The sequence below is a fragment of the Calcarisporiella thermophila genome, assembly GCF_041956535.1.
Source record: "Calcarisporiella thermophila strain CBS 279.70 unplaced genomic scaffold VTP21scaffold_16, whole genome shotgun sequence".
Classification (NCBI taxonomy): Eukaryota; Fungi; Calcarisporiellomycota; class Calcarisporiellomycetes; order Calcarisporiellales; family Calcarisporiellaceae; genus Calcarisporiella; species Calcarisporiella thermophila.
The window spans coordinates 483,976-499,401 of record NW_027192206.1 but is presented as its reverse complement, the minus strand read 5'-3'; the positions used below and the strand labels follow the sequence as shown (position 1 = coordinate 499,401).

At 50.2% G+C, this 15,426-nt stretch overlaps 7 protein-coding genes across 7 annotated transcripts; 4 read left to right on the top strand and 3 right to left on the bottom strand.

Annotated features, from left to right (window-relative positions):
* Positions 1–2,696: 2,696 nt before the first annotated feature.
* On the bottom strand, positions 2,697–4,188 carry VTP21DRAFT_3135 (uncharacterized protein; the record flags this gene model as incomplete). Its single annotated transcript, XM_069393405.1, has 4 exons — positions 2,697–3,594; positions 3,673–3,870; positions 3,934–4,052; positions 4,120–4,188. 4 exons carry the CDS (start codon positions 4,186–4,188, stop codon positions 2,697–2,699), a joined length of 1,284 nt encoding a protein of 427 aa, XP_069249745.1.
* Positions 4,189–4,360: 172 nt separating this feature from the next.
* On the top strand, positions 4,361–5,237 carry VTP21DRAFT_3134 (uncharacterized protein; the record flags this gene model as incomplete). Its single annotated transcript, XM_069393404.1, has 3 exons — positions 4,361–4,627; positions 4,699–4,795; positions 4,861–5,237. 3 exons carry the CDS (start codon positions 4,361–4,363, stop codon positions 5,235–5,237), a joined length of 741 nt encoding a protein of 246 aa, XP_069249744.1.
* A 455-nt stretch (positions 5,238–5,692) lies between these two features.
* On the top strand, positions 5,693–6,958 carry VTP21DRAFT_3133 (uncharacterized protein; the record flags this gene model as incomplete). Its single annotated transcript, XM_069393403.1, has 2 exons — positions 5,693–5,809; positions 5,876–6,958. The coding sequence occupies 2 exons, from the start codon at positions 5,693–5,695 to the stop codon at positions 6,956–6,958; spliced, it is 1,200 nt and encodes a 399-aa protein (XP_069249743.1).
* A 257-nt stretch (positions 6,959–7,215) lies between these two features.
* Positions 7,216–8,075, bottom strand: VTP21DRAFT_3132 (uncharacterized protein; the record flags this gene model as incomplete). The annotated part of the gene is made up of 5 exons (XM_069393402.1): positions 7,216–7,304; positions 7,403–7,542; positions 7,614–7,746; positions 7,828–7,943; positions 8,023–8,075. The coding sequence occupies 5 exons, from the start codon at positions 8,073–8,075 to the stop codon at positions 7,216–7,218; spliced, it is 531 nt and encodes a 176-aa protein (XP_069249742.1).
* Positions 8,076–8,385: 310 nt separating this feature from the next.
* On the top strand, positions 8,386–10,689 carry VTP21DRAFT_3131 (uncharacterized protein; the record flags this gene model as incomplete). The annotated part of the gene is made up of 2 exons (XM_069393401.1): positions 8,386–9,605; positions 9,705–10,689. The coding sequence occupies 2 exons, from the start codon at positions 8,386–8,388 to the stop codon at positions 10,687–10,689; spliced, it is 2,205 nt and encodes a 734-aa protein (XP_069249741.1).
* Positions 10,690–11,156: 467 nt separating this feature from the next.
* Positions 11,157–12,069, bottom strand: VTP21DRAFT_3130 (uncharacterized protein; the record flags this gene model as incomplete). The annotated part of the gene is made up of 2 exons (XM_069393400.1): positions 11,157–11,677; positions 11,820–12,069. 2 exons carry the CDS (start codon positions 12,067–12,069, stop codon positions 11,157–11,159), a joined length of 771 nt encoding a protein of 256 aa, XP_069249740.1.
* A 515-nt stretch (positions 12,070–12,584) lies between these two features.
* VTP21DRAFT_3129 (uncharacterized protein) lies at positions 12,585–14,373 on the top strand (the record flags this gene model as incomplete). The annotated part of the gene is made up of 7 exons (XM_069393398.1): positions 12,585–13,202; positions 13,270–13,387; positions 13,455–13,576; positions 13,662–13,762; positions 13,829–14,026; positions 14,112–14,214; positions 14,278–14,373. 7 exons carry the CDS (start codon positions 12,585–12,587, stop codon positions 14,371–14,373), a joined length of 1,356 nt encoding a protein of 451 aa, XP_069249739.1.
* Between the last annotated feature and the right edge of the window lie 1,053 nt (positions 14,374–15,426).

Genomic DNA, 15,426 nt, shown 5'->3' with positions numbered 1-15,426 from the left:
GGATCTAGCAAATAATTCAGAGTTCTCCAGCTTGGTTTGCTCTATATGGAAAAACTTTTTTTATATTCCATCGGCTATAAAGGGACGGAATAAGGAGACAAAAATGGCTTGACAACCCCATGATGTTTTCCCAGTGGCCTTGTTTTTGGGATGAGTCGCATATTGATAGTTGGCCAATCTTGTCTCCGAGTCTGCAGTTTAGTTTTGTCAATAGAAATCTACGGAGAACTATGAGTGCGACTCCATCACCAGTTTTAATCTAACCTCAAACACATGCTTATTTGCCCAACCCATGTTTTATTAGTGTTTTACGGAAGAACTCTCTAATTAAGTTTCATTAAGCCGTATGAATAGAGCAAAAGCCGTCCCTGGTTGAATCGGAAGATACATTTAGCGCTGAGTTGTTGCAGTCATCCACCTCTATTAATAGATCTCTATCTATTCATATAAATGCACTTGATCTTCTCTTCAGATTGCCCTGCCAGAAATGCCTCCAGGTTAGACGACTATACAATAAAAAAAACCATTCTTCAGGAACTAGAATTAACCTGCACGCTACTGTGGACTATTTACTTGAGACTTTAAATAACGGTCATTTCGGATCTATGGTATCAATTTAATTCTTATTATGATTGACGACTATTATTGCGAAGAGAAATCGTTAAAGAAGCGATTACCGTTTGTCGACTTCATCAGGATTACAGGTCTCCAAACTAGCTTTATGCACGACTGATATCATTCGGACATATTAATATGTCCGAAATAAGAATATATTCTCTCTGGTTTTTGGATTCTTTCGAAATGATTTAATCACCCAAATCCTTGAATATCTAACCAAGACGCAACTAATTTTTTAATCATCTTTGCTCCCCTTTTCCTCTTTTATTACTCCTTTGTACTTCAACATGCTCGCAACTCTGTAAAACAATTCGACTATATTGGTCCAGCTGTCGTCTTTTAGCCAGAGCACAAACTTGTATCGACACGGTGATTGTAGCAATATTTGAGCCTAAGATGGGTTTTACTCATTCCTACTAGACATCGGAGTACTCTAGATGATGATTTTCAAGGCCATATCCCTCCAGTATTTGGTACATAAGTGGTTGACGGTCAACGCAATCTCGATTCCGTGGGGGGGTATAATATTAACTCTAGCTTATCTGAGTCAAATTCGAAGGAATCGGTGCAATACCCTTCAAGTATAAATTTTTTTATCAATATCAATCCCCGCAAACTATGATTTGAAGGCTAAAGCATAATCACGTGGCAATTCATATACCGGTCTACCAGGCTTCTTACACCTACATCTCGTCGGTAGTGTCGGCTAGAATGTCCAACTCTCTGAATAGTATCTTCTTTCTTGGCGCCATGTTCAAGAAGAATGCTAACTTTGCTTTGATCGAAGCGACAGCGGATCGGATCTATCGGCATTTTATGCATATATTTTGCATCTTCAACGGTACAAGGAGGATCGCTATCAACCCCGATCAATTGTGCAAAATGGTTTTCGAATGTCTCCCAATACCCCCTGCCCGAACAATGTTAATATTCCACTCGTATTTGTATTTTTAATCAAATGAAACTCCTTTCCTGGATTGACATCAGAGTAAACCAGCTCTGATGATGCAATCAACGCTACATGCAAAGAAATAACTGCATTTCTGCCTCCCTACCTCATGATTTTTCCTCTATTTCCACTTATGATTCTTGGATAGAGTGGGATGTAGAGTTGCGATTCTGTTAAATAAGGGTCTCAACCGCTTTCGTTTTATCTTGTAGCCAAATCATTTGATTTATATGCTATAATTCCAAAAGGAGAGCTTTAAAAGCGTTCTTCTAAAGTAAAGTATCAACAGCTCATGTTTTGAATAATGCCGTCCTAACATTTAATTCAATTCGTAATCGATAAGTAACAAGGAGCTTGTCTAGCTGTAGCATGATCCAAGCACTTGCACCTCCGTTTATAAGTAATCTATTAATAGGGGTTCTCTAAAATATGGAAAGATAAGCGTTAACACTTGACATGTTACACACGATAGTCTTCATTAACGAGAAAGTTTATATTAAAGCTAACTATTCAATTCCGAACAGGCCGCTATTCTAATAATTAGATTTGCGATTTGGCGATTATTGTATTTTCATTATATGGAAGTATAATAATCGTTATCACCATGAAGACTGAATCCTATTTATTATAGTGCTGAAAATGATATAAATATCTCACTTCTACAAATTCCTTTGTTACATGTAAGATTAATCTATCAACCTAAAATTGAAGACTTGCAAAATGGGCTTGCTCGAGTCAAAACGGTGGATGAAGCTAGAATTTTATCAAAAGACGGCATGTCTAAACACAAAAGGAAAGCACTTATAATAAAATCGGGTTAAAGTCGTTTAGTTGAACACTCGGAAACGTATACTATGGAGGGGCATTTGTGTCAACATTCATTGATTCAAAGCTTGCTCATTGCTCAACCTTCTCATACACATGAGGTTTTTCCTTGAAATCCAGCACGCCCACTTTTGACAAACGTGCATTTATTAAAAACATATTTTGTGGATTTTAACAGAAACAAATAAAGAAAGGAGGAGGATCCCGTGTCATCAAAATAATAAAACGAAACATTCAAGCTAGAATATAATATGGCATAATAATAACAGTAGAAACACACAAGAGCAGAGGCAGGGGCTACTCACTAATAGTTGTACCGGTGTTGTAAATCCTGGAGCACATCCTGGAGCTTGGCGGCGCCCGATTGCATCATTGTGCGAACTGCGTCCAAGTCCGCGCCCGCTTGGTCCAGTAGCCGCTGGCCTATATCGCGGGCCGAGGTAGGCAGAGCAAACCCGCCTGGGCCGCCGTAGTTGCCGCGGGGCGCCATTTCCTCTTCGTCCCGTCCAAAGTACTGTGCTGAAGATATTGCGTTCGCACCCTGGAACTGTCGCAACCGCTGCTGGGCCTCTTCCTGGATGTTAGGGTCGTATTCATTTCGCCCAAAGTACTGATCCGAGGAGATGGATTTTTGGTTGGAGAACTTTTCCCGCGCATAGGTGGAATCGTCCTCTTTGCTCGTGTCGGCATACTTGGAGGAGGCTTTTGAAGGCTGGCTCGGTCCCACTGCTCCAAACCCAAGCCGCCCCATCGCCATCCCAAGACGCTCCATTTCTCCCCGCCGTGCTTCGTCCACGACCGGAGGCATCGCCTGCGGCTCCATCCGCAGCGATGTGGGCCGATCCTTTTTCCTCGCTACAAAGCTGTCCTCCTTCTCTCTCTCCTCCCGCTCTTCCTCCTCTCGATCGTAGCCGAGCACCTTTGCGCGCTCCTCCTCCTCTCGAGCACGCGCCTGCGCGGCCTCAAAATCAAAGTTGGCGACCTTCTTCGCGCCAAGCTTCATCCCCGGCTTCGTTGTGTTCGGCTTGCGCGCACCAAGCGGTTTTTTGGCAGTGCGCAGAGTTGAGGTTTGGTGACTGGGGGATTTGTGCGCAGTTGGGGGCGATTTGTTCTCAAACGAAGCGAAGAACTCGTCCTCCTCCGCCTCCTTTTTGGGGGCGTTGTGAGCGACCTCATCGACAATCATCACGGCGTCAGGATGTCTGTTCATGGAAAGCAAATCATGGTCAGCATGGTGTCAAGTATTTTGTACGAATACGGGAAGCTGAATCAATACTAACTCCGCTGCATCCTCTTTCACCCGCTGGGCCAGTTTTTCACGATAGAGGGTTGCGGCACGCGACGTATATTTCGCCTTGGCATCCTTTCGGTTGAGGGTACTGCCGCCGTGTTTTGTGAAAAATTCCGTGGCAGCAGCGTTGCCGCCCACTTTCATGACGCGCAATTGATCCCATGTCCACGTGTCAAGTACGCATGATCTAAAAATCAAACGATTAATCACATTAGAAGACAAAGAGTGGCAGGTTGAAGAGCCAATCCACCTGACAAAGCTTATATGGACACCGAGATTGCGATGTACAGAAGAGCAGTCGAGGCAGAGATAGACGCCATAGGTGATGGAGGCCCATGTAGGATTTTGAGCTTTACAGTCGAAACACGACTAGAGTTTTGGACATGATTAATTCAATTCAGATGACTCAACATGCTGATAAGGAGAGGGGACCTACTTTATTTGAGCGAATGGCGAAAAGCTTCTTGAAAATCTCCTGAATCTGATCCTTGGTTGGTTCAGCCATGGCCGCTAGTAGGAAATGAGGAGCCAAGGAAGTGCGGGGTCTGCTTTTTGCTTTTTCCACCACGGAGTGGAACTAAGAGGATTAAAGTGGGAAATTTTTCTAGGTGGACTGAGCCGCTCAGTTTCGGAGAAAAAAAATTTGAGGATGCTTCGGCCCAGAGAAAAACAAAAGAATGCCCACTCGAGAGGAGATTTACCATGATTATCACGCCTATTCCCTCCCATCCATGCAGCAACCTCCGCAACCCGACTCACAAAAGCCGCAAGATCCGAATGAGATTATAGACGGCGACATCATCGAGCTTCTCGAGCACATCAACAATCTCCCGCCTCGGGAAGACCGTAATCTTGAGGAAATTATGATCAATCTACTCGATAATGAGCTCAAGCAAGCAGAACGATTGCGTAAGTTAACGCAATATAAGACAGCCGAACTCAAGGTCCAAATTCTTTTTATTTGCTCACTTTGGTACCTCTGGCTGAGCGAACATTTTTTTATTTGATATTCTAGAAAGAAGCAGCTCACCTGCGACAGATTATCGATCGCCTCCCGCCCCCACCCGAAGAACCTCTAGATCTGACATTTTCTGCGCCTATCACTAGCAGAGGTAAGCGATCAATGATACAATTTTTATGAAGTTTTGCGACATGGTCTCATTTTTTTTCCTACCAGAATTCTTTCAGCCTGAACATACCCCTTTCACCCCGCTTCCCCTCGATATGTTGGGCTCTAATTGGACGTCGGCCTCCGGCTCTGCAGACGCATCTATTGTAAATACTCCCTCAGCCATCCTGGATCCAAGGCTATCCGAAGAGATAGAGGCCCATGAAACGGGAGTTGCCCAGGTAAATTTAGGAGAGGGAGGGGAGAAGGGTGAGCAAGAAGGGGAAGATGAGGGAGGGGAGGAGGAGGAGGAGGAGGAAGAAGAAGAAGATGAAGAGGATGAGGACGAGGAAGAAGGAGGGGATTGGGACGAAGACGACGAGAATGACGACAGGGTTCGAATGGCTTTGGCACATATGCTGGCCGAGTTTGGACACAACGAGTAGAATCCTCTACCATTTAATTCCACAGCCTATGCTTGTTACATATACCATTTGATTCGTTCATGTAAATAGAGTACTGCTTTATAGTTTCATCAAGGTTGCTTCTAATATTTATTTTACATTTATTTGTTTATTTGTGTTATGCTGTATATGCAATTCACTTTCTCCAACAAGACATCACAAGCCGAATGGCAAGGCGGGTCCGCCGTCCATTCGCCAAAGTCGGGCAGAGCATAACACCGAAAACAAGACCCATTATGATTGAGCCAGTGTTGTGACTGCTAGATAAAGTAGTACGAATTAATATAGTTTCTCATTGCTTTTCCACCTCTTCGGTCGCAATCTTGGTCTGTGTTGCCCGTCTCTTATTTCCATCATTACCGCCCCCGCCCCCCTCCACTGTCTGCACTTGTTTCAATTAGCCATTTGGTCACTCTTTAACAAGTTGCGTGTGGATTATGTCGCGTTCGGATTCAAGGAAACCCCCATCCATCGCATCCGGGCCGAAGGCTGCCTTTCATCCAGAGGCACCTGATGATCGCACGTACAAATACGTATGCCGAGCGAACGATAATGTACGTATACCATTCTTTATCTACATCTGCGCTTATTCTCACGGAGATTCCTTCCATTTCATCTAGTTTCAGCGCCGGTATTATAAGGATGCCATCACTGAGTATTTCAAGGCTATCCAAGCAGTGGAAGTAGTGTCTCCAGAGCCAAGCGATTTTCTAGCTCTCCTTTACTCCAACCGCAGCGCAAGCTACTTTATGCTGCGCCAGTATACCCAGGCAAAGCAGGATGCAGATCAGGTGGTGCGCTTGCGACCGAATTGGGCCAAAGGTTATCTGCGTCGCGCAGAGGCACTGCTTCGCCAGCATCAGTTCGATGCAGCCATAGAGGACTATAAGTGCGCCATTAAACTCGACACAGAGAACGGGACCGACATAAAGAATAGATTGTCAAAAGCGCTGATGCAGAGAGACAACAGGAGAATGGGATTCGCGATCGAGGCTTTGCTGCCGGGGAGAGACATTGCGCTAGAGCGCAGCTTCACTTCCCCGGTGCAGAATCGCGTCTTCGAGTATGCAGAAATGATGAAAAATCTCATTTACATAGTTGCCGATCTCGCAACGCGCGAGTGCATTGCTGTCGACGCCTGCTGGGACGTGGAGGGCATTGTGCGGTTTATACGCGAAGAGAACTATACCCTGGTGGCCTGCATTGTTACGCACCACCATTTTGACCATGTGGGCGGAAGCCCTCCCCCGCCCTACGACTCGATCCCGATCAAGGTCTCGGGTCTCGCGACCCTCCTCAAAAAGTTCCCCCACATCCCCGCCTATGTGCACCCTCTGGACATCCAGCCGGTGCTCTCCGCCAATCCCTCCATCCAGCCCCACCGACTCGTGCCATCCCCCGAACAGATCCGGATGGGCGGCACCGTGCTGAAGTTCTTGCACACGCCCGGCCACACGCCCGGCTCCCAATGTGTGCTGGTGAACGGGTGTCGATTACTGGCAGGGGACACCCTATTGGGGGGTATCTGCGGGCGGACCGACTTACCGGGGGGCTCGTCGGAGTCGATGCGGCACTCGCTGAGCCATGTGCTGGGGGCTTTGGAGGATCGGGTGGTGGTGCTTCCGGGCCACGACTACGGCTTCGATTGGACAACCATCGGGATCGAGAGGGAGAAGGGGTGTGTGGGCGATAATATTGTCTAGATCTAGTTTACTGATTTAGAGTCCGGGACTTTTTTTTTCGCTACTCTCGTCAAACATATCCAAAGGATTAGCTTTCCTCCTCTCCTATTCTCCTACTTTCTTTTCCCCTTTTTTTTTTCCATCGCTTGCTCGCTCTTGCTCAGTTTTGTTTATAATTCTATTCTTATCCTTATTTCATTTTATTTTTTTCCTCGCCATTTGTTATCTTGACAGTCACTGTGTACATATAAATCTACAAGTTCTCTTCCATGTTCTAGCTAGAGATCCTCCGGTCGAACAAGATTATTTTCTCCATTTACAATGACACTCTCCCGGTTGACGTCTCTGGCTAGCGGCTTTCTCATATCTGGATGGATAGGGGTAGAAATTGCGTTCAAGAAACAAGGTCAATAACAAGGGGCTGGTTAGTTGAGAAGACAAAAATGCACGGCATCTCGGACTCACCGAATGCATCCTCTTCGGCGGCCCCCCCACAATAATATTTCAGCACTCGCCTATACACCGAGTAGCCGAACTTGTGGTACATGCCTATGGCTACCGAGTTCGAGACTCTTACAAACAGGTCCACGAAATATCCGTTATATCTAGAAGGGAGAGAGGGCTCAGCCCTGACGTTCCGTTTTGTATCAGGCGCGAGTCCAAAGAGGCGACTTACATTTTTTCTGAAACTTCCTCGAGGAGTCTCATCATTCCCTCGGCTAACCCCAAGCGACGGTACTCCGGTGCCACCGTAATGGCAGTGACGTGCCCATGCCATTCTTTGCCGTGGCCTTCTGCTTTACCCATGACTGTAAAGAGGCATTGAAAAGGGACCCGTTAACAATTGAACACTTCACTGCGAATGAAAAAAAAAAAGAAATAAAACACACAGTAGCCCATGAGCTTTCCGTTGGGTGATTCCTGTACACAGAACAAGTCCGGCCAGCGTGCAAGGTACTGTAGGTAGAATGAGATGTTGTATGTCTCGGTTAGCACGTCGAGATTGCTAAAATGCGGATAAGGAGAGGGGAAGAGGGAGAGGTAAGTCATCGAAACCGCCGTTTCAACGTATTCGCCGAGCCTACATGTTATTAAACCGAAAGAGATCGGTTGCTTTAAATCTTCTCAGACAGCTCATGGCTCTATTGGTATGGGTTTATACAGGCGTGGTGAAAATGGAAAAAAATAATATCGATGTTTCCACGAGTAGAGCAACAGGGTGACAGCGGTGACTGCTGTTTCTGGTGTGTATTTTTTTGTATGGCACGAACTCGAGACCAAAAGGAAATAAAGTACAACCACCGGGGGGGGGGAGATTCACGCATTCCATCTGTTTTATTTTAATTCGCTCGACCTTCTCCATTCAAGCAAAGGGAGACAAGAAAGGGAAATCAAAAGCCGCTTCTTCTCTCCTACCGTAACCATTCGTTTGGTTTCCTTGTTGCTCCATGCAGGAACCCGACAAAATCCTTATTCGAAATCTCAAGGTCCGCACCATCCTCGGCGTCGACTCTTGGGAACGCGTCAAAAAGCAGCCCGTCCACCTCGACTTAACCCTTCATCACCCTATTTCGCAGGTCGGCGCCACCGATCATCTAGGCACCTCACTTCACTACGGGCTCACCACCAAAGCGGTCACGAAATTCGCGGAGGACAGCCACTTCCGCAGCGTCGAGGCCCTTGCTGAGGGGATAGCCAAAGTTTGCATTTCGTGTGGAGCCGAGAAGGCTATTGTGCGAGTAGAGAAACCCCGTGCGCTGCTACACGCCGCCGCCGCCGGGATTGAGATCAGTCGTCTACGCGACGGAGAGGAAGTCAAGCTAGACGGGCAGGACACGATCTTCGTGAGGGATCTGCGACTTTCCACGGTCATTGGTGTGAATCCCTGGGAAAGAGAGGAAACGCAGGTGGTGATCATCAATTTGCAAATCTTCCCGACGTCACTGAACGTGCATAGAGAGGACCGCGTCCCCAAAATGTACAACTACCGGACCATTGTGCGCACCATTACGCGACACGTGGAGGCCTCCTCCTACAAGACGGTGGAGGCCCTGGTCACCTCGGTTGCACGCGTTGCGATCGAGCAGTGCCATGTACCTCGCATTACTGTTCGCGCCGAGAAGCCCAGCGCCCTGCTGTTTGCCGATACGGCCGGGGTGGAGGTCACGCGCGATCGGGCTTGGCTCAACGAAATCAGGCAGAGCGAGCGCCGCGCCTCGATCGACTCGGCGAAGAGTCTGCCGGGAAGAGCGCGGCTGCCCGACATGTCGGATGGATACAACCACTCCGCCTACATTGCCCTCGGCACCAACATCGGATCGCTAGCCCAGAACCTCTACAAAGCGCTTGAGGAGCTCGAGAACACGTGCGAGTGCCGTGTCGTCGACACCTCTTTCCTGTACAAAACGCCGCCCATGTATGTCACCGACCAGCCGCCCTTCCTGAATGCGGTGTGCCAGGTAATGACACGACTCGCCCCCGAAGATTTGCTGGCGCGGATGAAGCAAGTGGAGGAAAACATGGGAAGGGTGAAGACGGTGCGCTATGGGCCGCGCCCCATCGACTTGGACATTTTGTTTTATGATGATGTGGAGCATCATTCAGAGACGCTCCAAATTCCCCATCCGAGAATCCAGGACCGCGAGTTTGTGCTGCGACCGCTTTGCGAGTAAGTTCCGGGTGGAGTTGCATGGCGGATGGAGGTCTTGACTAATAGCGCGTTTCTCCCTCTTTTGCTTCCCCTCCCCCCCCCCCTCTCCCCCTTTAGCATCGCGAAAAATCTCGAACATCCCAAACTCTTCCGCACGTGTGGACAGCTGCTCTCGCAGCTTCTCAAGGCTCAGAGCGACTCGCCCTCCCAGACGATGCCCATCTCGCGTGTGATGCCTCTTGGAAACAACCTGCTTTGGGAATGGGGCCGCCAGACCTATATCATGGGCATTCTGAACGTCACGCCCGACTCCTTCAGCGACGGGGGCTCGTACTCCACGGTAGACGCTGCGGTGCAGTACGCTGAGCAGCTGGTGGCCGATGGAGCCGACATTCTGGATATCGGCGGGATGTCCACTCGGCCCGATGCGGAAGATGTCCCGGAGGAGGTGGAGGAGCAGCGGGTGGTGCCGGTGATTAGGAAGCTCCGGGAGCGAGGAGTCAAGGTGCCCATCTCGGTGGATACGTTCCGCGCTCGCGTTGCACGCAGTGCCATTGAGGCGGGGGCCAATCTGGTGAATGATGTGCACGCGGGCCATGCGGATCCCGACATGTTGCCCACCGTGGCCAAGCTGCAGGTGCCGATCTGCCTGATGCACACGCGCGGCACTGCGCGCACGATGATGTCGCTGACGCAGTACGACGATGTGATTGTGGATGTGCGCGAGCATCTTGCCAAGCGCGTTCAGAGCGCGATCCGCAGTGGCATCGCGCGATGGAACATCATCGTGGATCCGGGGATTGGGTTCGCCAAGGGGGCGGAGCACAATTTCGAGGTGTTGCGCCGGCTTCCGGAGCTGATCGCCTCGCCACGGTCGCCTCTAGTGGGGTTCCCGTGCCTGGTGGGCCCATCCAAGAAGGCATTCATCGGGCGGGCGACGGATCAGCCCGATCCGAAGAAGCGGGGATGGGGCACTGCGGCGGCCGTGACGGCGGCGGTTGCGGGCGGGTCCGACATTCTGCGGGTGCATGATGTGAGGGAGATGGTGGATGTGGTGAGGGTTGCCGATGGAGTATGGCGCAAGATGATCCAGCATGCGTAAGCAGGGCTGAGAGGGCTTGGGGGAGGACGGACCTTGGAGGATGGATTCCGTTCGTTCGAACCCAATCTACTGCTTAATTCCGTAGCGTTGAAATGTGAACTCCGAAGTCTATATATATACATATTATGTTGTCCAATATTTGGCAAAACTTTGCAACTGCTGGCCGACGTAGGATTTAGAATCAAGCACCATGTTTGTGAATTTATTATTATTATGATAATTATCCATACTTTTTTTTTGTTCATTTTCATAAGAGACAAAGCGAAAAACAATAATAAACAAACGAAATCCTTTATGAAAATCAAGCACAACCAAATGGAATAGTTACAAACAGGAGGCGAGGAGGAGGAAGAGGAGGGGTGGGGGTGGAAACGGTAGCGAGGACAATGAGGAACAAGAGATAACAATAAAAATACTCGGTTACTTTCACATCACAATGGAGAGGGGGATGGGCGCATGTGCGCGGGCTAGCGTGCTCTCGGGCGCTTAGGATACCGATTGGGGTCCACGCCGCGACGGAACTCCTCCCCCCCGCTGGAGCTCTCCTCCTCCGCGTAATCAACCTCGCTCTGGCCCCGATCCCGCATCGACCGCAGCCCGTACCCGCCCACCTTGCCGCGCACCAGGTATCTCCGCCGTGCATTAATGAACCAGTTGGAGATTTGATTCAGGGTCAGGCGGGTCTGCTGCGCGAGCTCGGACTTCTCCTCCTCCGTGGGGTAGGGATGCCGCTCGTGCTGGGCCAACCAAGCGCGCAGAATGGCGGTGGTTGATTTTGGGAGGTTTCCTCGGCGGCGCTTTGGGAGGGATGGGAGGGATGGGGGGGAATTGGGAGAGGGCGCATGGATGGAGCTGTATGGGTCCTGGGCGGGATGGGGGGGTAAGGGGGGCGAGACGCTGGTATCCGATGATGAGGCATAAGCAGAGTCGGAGGTCAGGGATGGAGAGTGGGGCACGTCGCGCTTCCTCGGCAGCAGGCCAATGCTACCTAGAGGGAAAATAGGAGGGCATGTTAGCGGATCATGGAGGAATATCGGGAGGGGCCATGGGCGGCATTGCTGGCCATGCGAGAGGCGGTCCTACTCGCCGCCCAACATTGGTCCGCATTAGAAAGCGGAATGGATGACTACCTTGGTAGTCCCGAATTATGCCCTCCCATTGTTTTGAATGCTCCCGCAGCATGTCGCTGATGCGCTGCTTGTGCAGGTGATGAAGCGGAGGGAGCATGAGGGCGTCATGGTACAGAATTACGGGGGCAAACTGGCGAATGCGCAACTGTTGTAGGGGGAGATGGGAGAGGCGGCCTCCATCAGTAAGGGCCTGTGGCCATGAAAGAGGGCATTGAGGGGAGCCTACCTGCTGGTCGTGGTGATACATCATGGCGAAGACGGCACGGCAAGTATACACATGGAGGCGCGGGGTGGGGGGGAGAGGCCAATTGGGAGAGGAAATGAGGAGAGAAGAAAGGGGAGATATAGAGGCAGTAATTTAAATATCTCAAACGCAGGGCGGCCAACGCAAGGGGGAGTAGATTTCACGGGGAGATAACTCTAAAAAGCTCGTAGTGTGAAAAAAAAAAGAGAAAGGGCGGCGATAGGGGATGTGGGCGTGCGTGTGAAGAGGATTTTCGGTGCACGTTTTCGTTAATTAGTGCTCTATTTTTTCGGTGCAATCTGCAAGCCATTGATAAGGGCATGGGCGCGAGGGCAGGCGGGCGGCCCGGCGGCCAGGCTGGGAGGGCCGCCGGTGGCAGGAATGACGCGGGCCCGGCATTTGAAATTTGACTTGACGCTGTCAAAATTCTTCCCACACAAACAACCCGCCCCCGGGCGCGCAGCTTTTGGAAATTATTGTTCTGGCCTGCAGCCAGCGCGGCTGCTGTCCTCCTCAGGTGCATGGCCCGAAAGTTTGGGATGCGCTGCAGCCCGCCCTTTTGGCGTAAGTGTCAGCTTGGGGGCGGCCCGGATTGGGCAAGCGCGCAAACCCATCCCCCATTCCCGGAGGCCGCGGTGGACCAATGGCGCCGCGCGGCCTTGCAGCAATCCGCGCGAGCCCTTCAGCCGCCCGCGGCAACCAGCCAAACCTTAGGCACACCCGCATACCCGCGCCTGATTAGTCAAGGCAGGAAATCAAATAATTTCTTTTTTATTTCATTTCATTTATCTATTTTATTGTGCTGCAGCGCTCCAAGCCGCCCCACGCCCTCACACGCTCCTCCTCGTGCTGATCCCCGCTGGGCTTCCCCCCCCCCCCCGGTGTGCGAACCAGGGCCCTCGCCGCCCGCGAAAACAGAAACTCCTTGCCCCCCCGCGCGGGCGGCGTCATCCGCTTGGTGGCTTATGCCCGACCTGCGGAATCCTTCATTGCCTTTGCATGCTCGGCCCAACCTCGCCCTTACATTATCCGCGCGCGTCCCGTCCTTCTGCACCCCTATGGAACCGCTGGAGGGGCTTTGTCGCCTCTACTCTCTCCTCTGGGTTTACGCCCGGCTCTGCATTCTTCTCTACAAGCGAGTCTGTATTCTTGGAATTCCGGAATTCGAGAATGCATTCGAATGCCTAATCTTGCATTCTATGGTAGTGGATTTTCGAGCCCATCTCCAAGGGAGAGCGCTACGAGCACACAATGGTCGTGTTGGGCGATGGCTTCGCATTAGGCTATGGCGACGGAGAATGGGCCAGGGCCCAGATCGCGACCGGTACCTTGTGGCGCTTGTCTTTTTTAATGGAGTGCTAACTTTTGCGGCTTCCCCTCATTCTTCTCAGGCATTGCCGGCCGTTTGCCCTCATCCTTTGCTCAAGAGCCTACCATCCGCCAGAAATGGCTAGTCTACAATCGCGGCCAGTTTGGCACCACCTCTGAAGACTGGCTGCCAGAGTCGGAATCGGTTTGTTTGTCAATGATTTGTTTATCCCCCCTCCCTACATTATGAATGCTAATTGGCCTCGCCGGCTATTGGTCTGCTTCTTCAGAAACGACTGCAAAAACCCAAGCTCTTGGACTCGGTACTTCGAGAGCCCAAGTTACTCGAGGCAGAGATCTTTGTTATTGTGCTAGGATCCGAAGATGCCCGGTAAGCGCTCCAGCTGGCCTCTCCTTCAACTCAATCCTTGTTGCTGACCATAGGGCTCTTCATTAGAACCACAAAAGAGGCCATTTCGCCTGTACAGACAATCCACAATCTCCGTGCCATTTCGGAGCATATCCGCAAGACAGGGACCAATCGGTCCGTCTATATTCTCTCCATCCCCACCGCCGGGGACGTGGAGGAGTTGACCCCCGACCAATGCGCAGCGAATGAGGAGCGCAATCGTCTGCTGGCCGAGTATCTTGAGAGGTAAGGGCTCCGCTCGGCAGACCAGTCTCCCCCTCCCCCCCCATTGCAAGGCCTGCCACACTAATGGTGCTTTTTTGGAGAACAGCGGGCCGCAAGGCGTGTTGGCTGGCCCCCGCATCGACCTGAAGAATTACGAGTACAACCGCCGCGACCTCTACGACGCAAATGGCCGATTTTTCAGTGCCAAGGTAGGATCCGCGGCTCTTTCGGAGGGGATCTCTGCCTCCTAATCAACCTGCTTTGCTTAACAGGGCTACCAATACATCGCTAAAGACCTCCGCCTCATCATGAAGCCGGACATGGTGAAGCGTGAATTTGCTTGCTTCAGTAAGGATTTGAACCTGTGATGGAAAGAAGCGATTCTAATGGATCGACGCTTGCATTCACCCATTTCCCTCACCTCATTTTTTTCCTCTTTCTTTTTCTTCGCTTCGATATGGCAACGATAGCGAACCATTTCTCTTGTAAACAACATCCATGTGTCAGATACAATCCAACATGACTTTATTCCTGTTGCAAAGACAGGCGGCTCATTGCCCCCCCCCCCCTCCTCCTCAATCCAAACCTTTTGTTTGTATGCATGTTCCACCTAGATCAGAGTTGACATGGTAACAAACGACAGCTTGTTTTTTTTTCGCGCAACATGATCTCAGTCGGAAGTATTTGCAACCAGCTTGTTTGTCAAACTAGGTCAGCTGACGAAAAGCAACCCCAATTTTGAACCTCCTTCGCGGTCCACTTTGTTGGGTTGAACCAGGTGTGGTATGGGAGAAATGGAGAGGACGCAGAGGAAGCCCCATGGGCAGAGAGTTTACACACCTTGTCTGTTTTGTGCGTCAACGAAACTTTGGATGCACAAAGCAGACAATGTTATCAAACAATGCATATGGGAGAACAAATAAAGCCAACCGTAGCAAACAATAAACTAGTGCAGAAGATGGCCATGCAAGTAATCATGCAGCCTAACAAACAACCTTGCATGCTACCAAGTAACCCTGTAGGCAAAGCTACCGCCACATAAAACAAACAAGCAGCTTGCAATAACAAGCAAAAATGAACAGAAACGATCCCGTCCTTCATATTACCATTTCGGTAGCCTTCATTGGATGTTGGAACTCTGTTTTTTAGATTACTTTTCCCCATCCCCGGAACCACATTGGGAGAGCAACGAAAGACCCTTATGACACGAGGGAAATAGGCTTCGTTGGACTGAGACGACTGGATATTTTCGCCGAGTCCTTGGACCAATAATTCTAATCCACAGCCCTGACTACACCAAGATAACAAACACGCCTTCAGTGAGGGGGGTGTTTTTTCTTTTTAATGAAGAACAAAAGCTGGAAAGCCCGGGTAATCCTTACTAAAAATGAAAATGGCTCTAATTGTCCCTTGGCCAAACT